At 34.8% G+C, this 14,527-nt stretch overlaps 1 protein-coding gene across 2 annotated transcripts; it reads right to left on the bottom strand.

The window, feature by feature from the left end:
- Nucleotides 1-181: 181 nt before the first annotated feature.
- On the bottom strand, nucleotides 182-13,642 carry LOC133293001 (heptahelical transmembrane protein 2-like). 2 transcript variants are annotated; one of them, XM_061491513.1, is made up of 4 exons: nucleotides 13,291-13,642; nucleotides 13,058-13,150; nucleotides 12,877-12,946; nucleotides 182-983 (listed from the first exon to the last, which is right to left on the bottom strand). In XM_061491513.1, the coding sequence occupies exons 1-4, from the start codon at nucleotides 13,524-13,526 to the stop codon at nucleotides 348-350; spliced, it is 1,035 nt and encodes a 344-aa protein (XP_061347497.1). In that variant the 5' UTR covers nucleotides 13,527-13,642; the 3' UTR covers nucleotides 182-347. The 2 variants fall into 2 exon arrangements, with proteins under 2 accessions (XP_061347497.1, XP_061347496.1); XM_061491512.1 differs by having other exon boundaries at nucleotides 12,877-12,958.
- Nucleotides 13,643-14,527: the final 885 nt, after the last annotated feature.

Consider the following 14,527-nt stretch of genomic DNA (forward strand, 5'->3'; position numbering starts at 1 on the left):
CCAGAATCCCGAGTCTTAACTCTTAACATTTAAATTTGTGATTCATTTTAACTTGCGACTTTCTGCCCAAAGCCCTTATTACCAATCTATTCTTAGTAGCTTATTGGAGATTCCCTTTCTAATCTCAAGATTCGAATAAATAAGTTGTCAGAATAAAATCTGAAATGCTAAAACACGACATTACCTGCTATTCTGCTGAGGAATTAAAAGGGTAAGTTTACCTGCCACTCTCATCTCTGTAAATTACCTAGAATTATATTGCACAATTCTTGCAATGGGACAACAGACAGTATAATCCAAAATATTTCGCTTGCAATAGTTTTAACAGTCAGCAAATTGTGAATTGGCTAAAATGCACAAGTCGGTGATTCCAATAGGAAATCCAATATGACTAGTGTAGCAACACTATGAGCAAGTGCCCCAAGAACAACAAAAACATGAAAAATTTGATGGCTGTGCCCTGCAATATCAAATGCTCCAGGCTTCCATCGCTCTGGTATTCTGGCAACATAAAATCCAGCTCCTGCGGCATATAGAATGGCCATAGCAAGCTCGTATCCAACTGCAACAAATATATGTGACTGGCCCCAATGCAGGGCAACAGCATGAGCTGCGGGAATCACACCTGAAAAGCCCATGCAGAGAAATAAGTAGGCCCTGAGGGGTCGGAACTGAGGTGTGGACAGTGAAGGTGCAAGAATGGTAATAATGGCGAGGACTCCAAGCACAGATATTGACGTCAAATAGAATAACCTTGCGTAAGGATTGCAGTAAAAGGCATAGTAAATTGGAGCAAAGAAGGAACCCACAATCATAAGAGAAATGCCAGCATAATCTAGACGCCGGAAAAATAGGTTAAAGCCTTTGGAGTGGCAGGCGAGAAGATGAGAAAGAGAACTGCATGCCAGGCAGCCCATTCCTCCAGCTAAGAAAACGAACCATGGCCATCGAGGAATTGTTTCTACACCAGATAAATGCATATCCTGAAAAATAAATAAAAATAGAATAGCTAGAATTCTTCAGTTATGTTTGGGGCTCACATAATCCACCCCGATAACAATGGTAATAGCTAGAATCCTTCAGTTATGTTTAGGGCTCACATAATCCACCCCGATAACAATGGTTGTTTTTTACATCTTTTTTTCTAGTCAAACATTACCTTTATTATGGTAGTAAAGTACAGATATAGAAAACATGATTACACGATTTACGAATGCGCATCGAGTTTCTTAGCAAGTCTGAAATGATGCTCTAATAGGAGCCCATGTATTTGGTCTAAAATCCATCGGAACAAAGTGCTACTAGCCAAGAGAATGTATAAGCTTACATGTAATGTAAGATAATATACTCAAATTTTAAATGAAAATCTGGAAGTAGAAGATGACAGCACTTACTAAATCATTGAGCTACTCATACAAAATGACAAAACAAAAAATATTAATGATTTTATGATTAACCGTTAGCATTTCTAATTCTAATGCATTTATTAAAATTCTTTTTAGGAACTTTCTCAGTTTATAATTTATATTAACACTTACAAGAGAGGTTAAGGGAAGAGAAACGAAGACTCACTCTCAATTAATGTATATTAGATTTTACTTCCTTGTTTCCCTACTATTGTTTAATGTCTGTTCCTTACCTCTCAAGTGACGGATCGTTCCCAATACTCTTAAGCTACTATTTTTAATGGTTGTTCAGTGCCTCTCACGTGAAAGATCGCTCTCGATGTTTTTGCCGGAGAAGAGGGACTCACAATATAGGGCAGGACAGAAGAGGAATCTCAATGGGGAGTCTTGCTTGGGTTCCTACTGTTCTGAATTTTTCGTAATATTTGCATTAAAGGGTAAATCTCACCATTTCTTTTTTTTTTTTAGAAACTTTGAAGGTACCTCACACAACCTCCTCCAGCCACCTCGTCCTCGGAGTATAGCCCCTAAAGCTAACTCTTCATTGAAACGGGAGCATTAGACCACTATCACTGAAGGAAGATTGAGACTAATTTCCAACGAGGAGAGGTTGTTTCCCTCTCACCATTTAAAGCTACAATTGCTAATAATTTTTATTATAATAGGTGGGACACGGCGGTCAGGCAGTCACCCTAGACTCCTAGAAAGATGCTAGGCCGCTTAACGCATTAGGTTGATTAGTGTCTCCTGAGGTGTTCTACGTGTTCGTACTTGAGTAGTATTAAATATTTACTCTATTGTTATAAAATTGATGGGGAATACACGAGAAATGAATAAAATTCTAGAGAGAAAGAAAATGTATTGAGTTTTTTATACAGAGAACTATAGAGGAAGCCCCTATTCATAGGGAAAAAAATCACTATTTGTATTGTGATTTACGCGTATGAAAAATAACCATGAACAATACTGAACAGTACTAAGCTGCTTGTATTACACAAGTTAGGGGATGATATGTCAAAGGTGATAGGACTAAGCAGATCTTGCGGAAATTTTTCCATACTCGTGAATTTCAAGAAAGTCGACAAATTGATGTAAAGCAAATTCAATGCATGAATAATCTTGTATATCTTTTTACCAAATCATTGCCAACATCAAGTTTTGAAAAGTTAGTATATGGCATTGGTATGTGGTGAGTACATAAGATGAAAGATGAATTAGCTCCAACAGTAGCTATATGGCTCAATTGAGAGGGAAATATTATAAATGATGATCTGTACTCTTTCTTTTGTCCAGTTTTTGTCCCAATGGATTTTTCAGGCTTACGTTTTTTAGTGAGGCAGAGTCATTCAATATGACTACAATGAATATTCAGCAATGATGATCTGTACTGTTCATGGTACTGTTCAGCACAGTTCATGATTATTGTTCATACGCGGGTTACTGTTTAGCATTGTTCATACGTGTAGTACAGTTCATGGTTACTGTTCATATGCGTAAATCACTATGCAGATAGTGAATTTTCTTAGGAGCTTCCTACATAGTTCTCTGTATAAAAAATTCAATACATTTTCTTTCTATCTAGAGTTCTACTCCTTTCTCTTATATTCCCTATCAATTTTATAGCACGTTATCAACACGATAGCCTCTATGATATCAGACTAAGGTTAATAGACCTACAAACAAAGGAGCAACTTGCGTCTCCAAGGTTGATATTCTTTATCGATTTCTAATTCATCTTCTTCTACCCATTCCTACTTCTGTTAATTAAAGGATCTTTTCCAAGATAAATATATTATGCCAAATATTGAAAAACCCAAGTTCTACATCCTGAAAGTGAGTGGTAACAATTATTTGTCCTAGTGCCTGGACATAGAGATACACCTTCAAGGGCAAGGCCTCGCACCTGCGATTTCCAAACCTGGTACATCGAATGAAAAAGATAAGGCAAATGCGTTGACCTTTATCTGCCGCCATTTGCATGAAAGCCTACAGACTCAGTATTTGTCTATGCAGGGTCCTTAAGTCCTCTGGACAAGGTTGAAGGATCAATATGATCATATCAGCCAGGACCGACTCAGTATGATTGGCAGCATCTAAGGCTGCAGGATTTTAAAATCAGTGTTTGATTACAATTCAGCCTTATATGACATTGTCTCTTGGCTTGAATTATGCGGTGTCAAGCTGACTGAAACAGAACTATTAGAAAACATTCTCTACCTTCGATGCCTCTACATAGTATTGCAACAACAATACCGGCAACGCCACTTTACTACCTATTCAAAATTATTTTTTGTGCTCTTGACTGTTGAGCAAACTACCTATTCAAAATTAATTTTTGTGCTCTTGACTGTTGAGCAAACTAATTTCTTCCATTCCTTTCTATTTGGTTTCCGTATTATGTATTTTAATCTTTGTTGTTTTTAGTATGATTATTACTGAAATGCTTATGAGTTTATAAAATGTTTCTTAGTTATTAATATTTTATTATTCTATAACTAATATGAATATTTATGACACCTGAAGTTGTCAATATAAGTGCAAATGGATAATATTGTGCAAGTTGCTCCTTTGTTTGTAGGTCTGTTAACCTTAGTTTGATATCGTAGAGGCTATATCGTGTTGATAACATGTTATAAAATTGAAAGGGAATATAAGAGAAAGGAATAGAATTCTAGAAAGAAAGAAAATGTATTGAGTTTTTGATACAGAGAAAGAAAATAGGCCTTGATGCCAATATAGCGGAGAGCCTCCTCATCCAGAGCATTCCATGGCATCACCTTCGCCTCTTAGCTCTTTTCTAGATGCCTCGAACAACTATTATCCATAGATACTTAAAGATAGGAGGATCGTAAGACACATGGATCATTACAGAATCTGCTTTCTGATACACAGAATCCCTTAAAAAAGGCATACGTAAAGCATATTTGCTTCTCTAAGAGAGGTGGCAATTATGGTAACAACATTATACTAGGCTTTAAAAAAGAATAAAGAAACTTAGAAAATATTCATGATTAAGAACACACTTGTTTAATTCTCAATCCAACTCTTAGTCAAGTTCTGAGTTTTACAAACATCAAACTTCCTTTTATAGACAAGGAAGTAGGAAACAAAAGAAAATATAGACATCATCGCTTACATCCCAAGCTATCATGATTATAGACATGATAGTGACATCCTAACTACTACTGTTGACAAAATAAACATGATAAGGACATATCACCAATTTCTTTTGACCAAGTACATAATAATCCAAAACCTAAAGATAGCCTTTTGACTATGTAGACTAGGCTTTTGACAAATCACATTAGACTTTTGACAAATTAAGCAAACATAATAATGACACGACAATTACATTTGACTTAGCATACTAAGATCCAAACCATACAGTAACTTTTAATTACAACCACAAACTACTAAAATAGCTTTTTGACTAAGATGGCTCCTTAAAAATAACTTTGTCTCCCAGTCATCGTTGTGCAGGACTGATTGGTTTGATGACAGATTAAGATCTCTCTTTTCTTGAATTGACACTACAATAGAAAGTATGATACCAAGGCTTAGATTGATCAACCTTTGTCATTTCCTTAATGATCTCATTCATGACTTCCGCATTAGGATCTTGAGAATCTACAAAGTAAGGATCAAGATAAGGATCAAACTCTCCAAGCTTATTTGATTCATCAATATTGTTATGAAAAGGAATCTCCATTGGGCCTTGTGATGAACTTGGGTCGTCTCAATTAGCAAGTGTAACAACATATCAATGTATCTCTTTCAGATGTTGAGACAATTGGATCTTATAGCATCGATCTATTGGATAATCTTCAAATGTGTTCCATAGATAAGCTATATTCTAACACCGTAAGAGTCCAGTTGGTGTCTGCCAGTAAGGACGATGAACAATGACAATAGTAGTTGCCTTGGCAATTTGTTCATGTGTCTTTCCATTGATTTCTCTAGAATGAATGATATTGTACAATTCTCTTCTCCACCACGATAATGGAGAATAGCATTCTAAGAGTGTCCGCAAATAATAGTCTGCCTTCTCTGGATCAGTGAGAATCCAATATATATTCAGTACCCTTCAAAGCTAAAGGAACTGAATATTGAACTGTAATGCACCATATACTCCAAAGAGTATATTCACATACTATGTTGCATCGACACTAACACGGGACACGACACGACACTCTGACAGGTTAATTCTAAAAAATGTTAAATTTTGACACGATAGGACAAATTTGGATATTAAATAACATTTTTAATTTATGTAGTGTATATTATATGTAAAATTCAAAATTTAACAAAAAAATGAAACTAAGCTTATAATATCCATCAATTTTTGCAAAGAAGCATAAGATATCACAAATATTTATATTAAACTCATTAAAATGATAATCGTAATCCAACAAATCATGCCTGTTGGAGTGTCGGAGTGTCGAATACGACACATTAGGTTTTTTGAAGTGTCGATGCATCATAGTTCACATATATCAAAACCTGGTTGACAAAATATTTCTAAAATTCCTAAATAATGAACTTCAGGATTAAAAACTCTAGGTATGACATTTTATGCTCTCATGGTTTTGTGAAGCTAATATAAATAGTTATCTCTGGCAAATCTTTGAACCAAAACAGGTTGCCCTAATTCATGAGGATAACTTTTCTGAGATTTGGCTATCCTTGGTAAAGGATTGTGTATGAATATCAGAGGAAAACTGTTTAATTTTGAAATGGCTTGGAGAATATTGGGAGGTCTAGACAAGAAATCTGGGACTATATTGAGATTTCCTTTGATATGTTTAAAAGTAAAATCATACCTTGAAAACCAATCTTTAAGTCTGAGGATCTGGGGGCATTTTGTTTTTGAATTCCAATATCTTTGGAAAGGATGAATTATTCATCTAGACTCCAAAACTGTGACAACGAAGATGAAAATCAAATTTCTTGTTTCCATTTTCTACCGCCAATGCTTCTTTGACAGTTGTGTGATAATGCTTCTCAGAATCTTTGAATTGTCCACTAGAATATTTACAGTAGTATCTTTTGCCATCAACTTCTTCAATGAGAACATCATCCCAAAAATGATAACTTGCATAAGTTTGGAGAATTCTTTTATATGCTCCTGGTATCTTCAAAGCAGGAGGACTTTGAGCGATCTTCTTGAGCTCTTGAACTGCTTTGGTCTGTTCAGGACTCCAAGGAGGAGGATTCTTCTTCAATAGCTTGGAAAGTTGGCTAGTATACTTAGCTGCACGAGGAATGAAATCTCGGATGTAATTGACAATTCCAAGAAATTGTTGAACTTGCCAGAATATAAGATTATCATTAGGGAACTTGAGAAGTTCTTCAGCAATGTGTGGGTAAGGTTGATACATTCTTTTAGAGAAAAACATGCCCAAAAAATAAATTTCAGAATGGGCTAAGTGAATCTTCTTCTCAGCTGAATCATGCTTTTGAACTATCTCGTCAAATTGATCAAGCAACCTCTTATGAGACTTCATATCTTTAGAGAATAGCAGAATGTCATCAATGTAGATGAGTATACTCTCTAAGATAAGATCAAATAACCTGCTCATTGCCTTTTGAAACAGTGAGAAGCAACCTTGAGACTAAAAGGAAGTACTTTTCATTGGTACTGTGCATAATGTAGAATGCAGTCTTGTATCAAGCAATAGGATCAATACCAAGATGCCAAAATCCAGATTTGAGATCAAATTTGAAAAAACAATGTGGGTATTTGATCAGTAATGGAACTGCTGAGGCTTCTGGAATAGGAAACTTATCATTTTGTAGAAATGATTAAATGTCTTGTAATCAATCACCAAACTCTTTTTGCCTCAAAGTTTCTCTGATCTTTTCTCCACACAGAAAGCTTGGCATGTCCATTGAGATTTTGTTGATTCAATCAAACCTAGTCTCAAGAGTTCTTGGCATTCTTTACTATGCAAAGAATTGCCCTAACAAATCTGACAAAGCAGTAAAGATGATCAATGCTTTGAATCTTAATGATGATGATGATGCATAATCATTATATTCTAAACAAATAATATTCGCTCTACAAGACTCTTCCCGTGAGTCTAGTCTCTCAGAAGAGGACCAGTTTTTTTCAGCACACGAAGTTCATTAGATCAACCATACTATACCACAACCCCGTGTAGAAGTTCAAATTCTTCCATCCAAATATCAATTGCTTATATGGATACTGGTGCTGAGAAACCTATGATGGATCCAAAGATTCTACCATAAAAAATATAGAAGAAAGAAGCAGCTTAGTTTGTTGCAACTGATGGAAAGATTTTCAAAACTGAATTGATCACCGAAATCCTATTGGGATAACGTTTTTCCCTGAATGCATTGTTTGGACCAAGATCATTTGAACTAAACTACCAAACAAAGGTATTCTTATTGGTATAGATATCTATTCCGCTGCTCATAGACTTCAGATTCTCCCACATGGCATAAAATTCAAAAAGGATTTCAAATCCTATCAGAGACGATGAGATTGTAAGCACTTTCTGAAGCACCACCTAATCTTGACTACATCAAAAAAAAACTTAAGCCTCTTTGTGCAGATAATGATGAAGGATTTTCACATCCTAATCCTTTATGGAAAAATGAAGAGTTTTTACCAACTTCCCTTTAAGTTGAATGGATATATCAATCCTACGAAGGCGACTCATCCAGGAATGACTCTTTCATATCTCCAGCTTGCTAGAAAAGAATGCCAAGAACTCCTAAGACAAGGTTTGATTTAATCAACTAAATCTCAATGGGCATGTCAAGCCTTCTATGTTGAAAAAAGATTTGAAAAGCTTCGTGGCAAAAAGAGATTGGTGATTGATTACAAGGCACTAAATCAATTTCTGCAAGATGATAAGTTTCCTATTCCAAAAGTCTCGACACTTCCAATACTGATCAAAGATGCCCACATTTTTTCTAAATTTGATCTCAAATCTAGATTTTGGCAACTTGGTATCAATCCTGCTAATAGATACAAAATGGCATTCTGCATTCCAAATGCACATTACTAATGGAAAGTACTTCCTTTTGGTATCAAGGTTGCTCTTTCATTGTTTCAAAAGGAAAAGACCAAGATATTTGATCCCATCTTAGAGAGTATACTCATCTATATTGATGATATCTTACGTTCCCTGATGATAATCTTACAACCAAGCAAGTTCATCCAAGGCCCAATGGAGATTCCTTTTCATAACACAGTTGATGAATCAGATAAGTCTGGAGAGTTTGATCCTTATCTTGATCCTTTCTTTGTAGATTGTCAAGATCCTAATGCAGAAGTCATGAATGAGATCATGAAGGAAAAGACAAAGGTTGATGAGTCTAAGCCTTGGTTTCATACTTTCTATGGTAGTGTCAATTTAAAAGAAAAGAGAGAGCTTAATCTGACACCCAACCAATCAATCCTGCGCAGCAATGACTAGTAGACAAAGTGATTTTCAAAGTCATTTTCAGGAGCCATCTCAGTCAAAAGCTAATTTAGTAGTTTGAGGTTGTAATTAAAAGTTACTTTATGGTATGGATTTTAGTATGCTAAGTCAAAAGTAATTGTCGTGTCATTATCATGTTTGCTTAATTTGTCAAAAGGCTAGTGTAATTTGTCAAAAGCCTGGTCTGCTTAGTCAAAAGGCTATCTTTTTTATTTTTTATTTTTTTGTAAAAAAGAGGGGCTAAGCCCTAGAAACAGAAAGAAATTACAATTCAGAAACTAACAAGCTAGACATATTTCTAGCATCAGCAACTATAAGTTCCATCAATTGAGGAGGAGGATCTTTAAAAATCTTGAAATGGAGATTATCAGTCTGCCCAGCTTTAGCTAACCAATGAGCACATTTGTTGTTTTCTCTCTTGGTATGAACAAGATGAATAGTCCAATCTGCTTTTAACCATAATCTCAATCTGCTAGTGACTTGAGAGTCCCTAGGATCTTCATGCTGCTCCTTTAACATCTGGATGGCTTGGCTAGAATCACATTCTAGCTCTATTCTTTTTAATCCTGTACCCCAAATCAGTTCCAAACCTTTCAGTAATCCCCATAATTCTGCATCAAGAGGATTGCAGGAACCTAAATTACAATAGAAGCTTCCCAAAAAAGATCCATTGTGATCTCTTAATATACCACCACAACTAGCTTTTTTCATGCCACTAGAAGAAGCTCCATCACAATTCAACTTAACCCACCCTTGCTTGGGGGCTATCCAAACGCTATCCTTGGAATCACCACGGCGCTGATAAATTCGGGCTTGCAGAATCTGTTGGACAAACATCCAAATTGAAGCCTGCGATTGCTCGTCATGACAAAATGATCTTCATGGATCTCCAAATTTCTCCACTTCCACAAAAACCAACAAGTAGTAAAGAAAATATCCCTCCAGTCCTTCACTTTATTGGAGGACCACATGTTATCAATATTTAAAGTCAACCAATCCTGCAAATTCGAATTCATAAAGGAATTGGGTATCGAACCTGTAAACCAAGATTGCCAAATTTTCCTAGCATGTCTACAATCACGAAGAACATGAATAATAGTTTCCTCATGATTTGGACAACTGGGACAGACATTTGAACCTCCACTCCACTTACTGGTTCTGCTGCGCACTGAAAGTTTAGCAAGCAAAGTCATCCACATAAACACTTTCACCCGTTCTGGTCCATTCCACGACCAAACTTTATCTTTAGGTTTTGGATTATTATGTACTTTGTCAAAAGAAGTTGATGATATGTCCTTATCATGTCTACTTTGTCAAAAGTAGTAGTTAGGATGTCACTATCATGTCTATAATCATGATAGCTTGTGATGTAAGTGATGATGTTTGTATTTTTGTTTGTTTCTGACTTCCTTTTCTACAAAAGGAAGTTTTTAAGGAAGTTTTTGTTTGTAAAACTCATAATTTGATTCAGAGTTGGATTGAGAAATAAAGTAGTGTGTTTTATCCAAGAATACTTTCTAAGTTTCTTTCTTTTTTCTGAAAGCCAAGTATAATGTTGTTACCAGGATTGTCACCGCTCTTAGAGAAGCAAATATGCCCTACACTTGCCCATTTTAAAGGATCATGTGTATCAGAATGCAGAATTTGTAATGATCCATGTGTTTTACGATCATCCTATCTTTAAGTATCTATAGGTGATAATTGTTTGAGTCATCTGGAAAAGAGCTAAAAGGCGAGGGTGATGTCGTGGAATGCTCTGGACGAGGATGGATGAAATGACTAACCCATGGATACTTAGGGATTGGGAGGCTCTCAATACCCATTAACAGTACTGAACAGTAGCCCCCGCGTATGAACAGTAACCATGAACAGTAGCCTCGTATAAAACGCGTATGAACCGTAACCATGAATAGTAACTGCGTATACAAATGGTTACACTACTCATTATAGAGAAGATGTAGAGATAGGGAGGTGAAACATCCATAAATTTATTTCATAACATCTATTACTTTATCAAAAAGATAAATAAGTGGGACTCATGTTGCCTTAATTATAAAAAAATAGATAAAATAAATAAGTGGGACTCATGTTGCCTTACTTTACCGAAAAAATTTTCCATTGAGTGTTGCTACGTGTCATTTATTTTATTTTTTTATTTTTTTTAAAGGGAGTGATGCTAAATGGACTAATGTCTCTTCGTGTTTCATTGGCTCAGGTGTCATTCTCGCAGCATATCAAGTATGTTTCCAAAATTATTAAAATAAATATTTTTTTTGGCTATAATGATCAATCAGACTGCAAAGTGATTATAAGATATAAAATAATTTTATATAATAATATTAGCGTTATTAAACTCGAATATCAACTCAATTAAGGTATTGTGTTATTAATTAAATCACTTAAACTGAATATATATGATTATGTAATAAATATAATAATAAAATCATTATAAGTAATAAGTTATTGTCACTTAATTATGTAAAGTTATCGGTTTCGGTATCTAGCATAGGCAGTTTTCCAATATTTTGCATCAATAGTCTAAAAATCAATCCTCTTAAAAATTGGTACCGATTTCATACCGTGCCACTTGAAGAATCGATCCATCAGCTGGATCAGATGGTTGGTGATCCGATTCCAGTTTAACCGGTTGGATTAGCCCGTAATGACTTAATAATTTGTTCTCCATGATCTGTTGTTTACAAATATTTATTTTTTTAGATTTTTTTTCTAATTAGAGAACAAGTTTGTTCTTTTTAAAATCTTAAGGTGGAGTTCAAGTTTAGGAATCAAACTATAAGAGGGCCTACAATTGACTTTCACTCTTACTCTCTCAAACCGTTTGCGTCCCCTTTTAGAGAAGTAATAGTCAATAGACACAAATTACAAGTTATTCTACTTACTTTTTAACTTTTTTTTTGTCTATCTTTGCTAGCGATGTGCAAGGGTCGAATCAAACTGATTTTTTTGAAAAACCGAACCAAATTGGTTTAAATGGTTCGGTTCGAAAGTGGTTCGGTTCAAAACTGGTTCGGTTCGAAAGTGGTTCCGTTCGGTAGGAAACGGTTCAGTTCGGTTGGGAACTGGTTCGAATCAACCCTATTTTGAAAAGAAAAAAAAAATTAAAAAAATAAAGTTATAAAAATCAATTTGGTTCAGTTTGAAAACGGTTCGGTTCTTAAACTGGTTCGATTCATGAACTGGTTGTTTAAAAACCGGTTCGTTTCATGAACCGATTTTTAAAAACCGATTATTTTAAGGGCGGTTCGGTTCAGTTTTTTGGTTATTTTGCACACCCCTAATCTTTGCCTATTACTCTAAGGGCCTGTTTGAAGCACCTGATAAAGAAGATAGGATAGGATAACTTATCATATCTTACTTTTATCTCTTGTTTGGTAGGTCAAGAGGATATGATTATGATTAGCTTATCCTATTGTCTCATTTTATCCTATCCAATACATGATTTCTTATCCTATGGGGGGAGCTAGGTTAGAATTCAACAGGTTAGGATACCAATATTAGATATCCAATATATCCCCACGCTACCTCCCTTCCAAAACACAGGACATGATACAAGCTTATCAATCCCATATCATATCTCACCCTTATCCAACTCTCTTATCCTATTCAGTCCACGAAACAAGCCCTAAAAGACTATTAGATCAAAATCTTAATTAACATTTATCTTTCTCTCTGTCTAACTTTGTCTACCACTGTACAAGACTATTAGATCAAAATCTTAAAGACTATTAAATCAAAATCTTAATAAACATTTATCTATCTTTCTCTCTGCCTACCATTCTAAAAGACCATTAGATCAGAATCTAAAGAGGAGAGAAAAATATAAATAATCAAAATCTAATGATCACTGTTATCATATCAAACAATGAATTAAAATTAAATTTTATATTGTTAAGTTGTTCTGTTAGTTTCTTGTTTTATTTTTGTTTTCTTGTTCTGGGGCTATGCCCCTTATATGTACCAATAAAAAATTAAATTAAATTTTATATATAAAAACTTACCACGAATGGATCATTGTTAGCGCCGTTCATCACTTTCGCCGTCGTCAACAACCCAAGCGCCGCCGGTGCTCTGGTGGTCCACCTCACACACAACATCAGTTCATTCTCTCTTATACCATAAAACGCTACAAACAAAGATCAAAACGACGCCGCGTTCCTGCGTTTATAAAACCGTAAATACCTTAGCAAATTCCGGAGTAAATCTCCGAGCCCGAGCTGCGCCGTCGTGCTTATCACTGCCATCGCTGCGAATATCAGAAATCCCAATAGATGCCTGCACCAACCATGAATAAAATTTTGGATGATTATATCAAACACTGCGGAAATCGCACGCCAAATGTTTGTAGAAAACGGTTAATGAATAAAAGGATCAGAATCGGACAGAAGAGAGAGGTGAAAGTTAAAATTGCTCACGTCCAAACGTTTAGGGTTTCGTTGTGCCATGCGAAGATGCTCCACAAGGCCTCCTTCACGGGCCATTCGGAGCGGTAATAGTCAAGGATGAACTCGCTGTCTTGTAAGTACTCCGGTAGCTCCTGGAACTTCACCAATCGCCTTTCGAATCTCTTTGTTTTCACTTCCTCAATCGCCGGGATGCTTTCGCCTTCTTTCCGGCTGTTCTTGTTGCCACTCCGACGAAGGCTGTTCATCCTCGTTCGTCGTGATAGTGCAGCCTCGCCGGAAATTTTCTTACGACTCCGTTTCGGGAGAAAAATTAGCCTACTCGTTGTTCTCTGGCAGATCTCCTACCAGATTTTATATTCAACAAACAGGACATATCAACACTTTTTTTTTTTTTTGGGCAGAGGCATTTCAACACTTCAATTTTGCATAAAAACTGTGCTAAAAATTAATAAATAAGGGCATTCATCTTCATCATATATTTTAAATTGAATTAATAATATTTTTTTGTATTTTATAAATAAAACTAGTATAAAAGAATTTAGTTCAATTTATTTATTGCAAAAAAATATTCGTTTGGCTTGTATCGATCAATTTCCATTTTCACAAAAATGAAAAGACAAAATATTTGTGTGCTTCGTCTATTTTCTTTAAATTTAAACGCTTTAATATTTTTACATTAAGTGTAAATAAATTATTTACATTTATTTTCGAATTGATGTTGTTTTGAATTGAAAAATTAAAAAATTATAATAAGAAAGACTATTATAACTCTGAAATAAATCATAATTACAAAAATATCTTGATTTTCATTCCAAAACGACGTCATTTTGAGCTCAATATAAATAACTCATCTATATTAATCGCAGAAAAAATGAACTCAAATTTAGAATTATAAAAAAACTGATTGACTAAGAATTTTAGATTATAAACGTTTATGTAGTATTTTCTTGTTATCAATTACTATAAATTTAACATGACATTAATTATTGATAAATCAAATTTTAAAATAATTTTAGCATATATTGTTTTTAAAAATGTTCAATGTGTCCCGATTTATGAGATTTTATAAGGGATGCATAAGTATAACAACTATGTTGGCATTAAATTTATTGTAAATACTACGACTTAATTTCTTTTCACTTATATTGCATAATAAATACACAAGACACACATATACAATGAAAAAACTTGTTCACAGTATATTTACAAAAACTATTAATTGATTAAAACTACTCTATATAATCTA

This window comes from Gastrolobium bilobum, unplaced genomic scaffold (genome assembly GCF_033153095.1).
Source record: "Gastrolobium bilobum isolate Gb01-03AN ecotype WA unplaced genomic scaffold, APGP_CSIRO_Gbil_v1 utg3588, whole genome shotgun sequence".
NCBI classification, from domain to species: Eukaryota; Viridiplantae; Streptophyta; class Magnoliopsida; order Fabales; family Fabaceae; genus Gastrolobium; species Gastrolobium bilobum.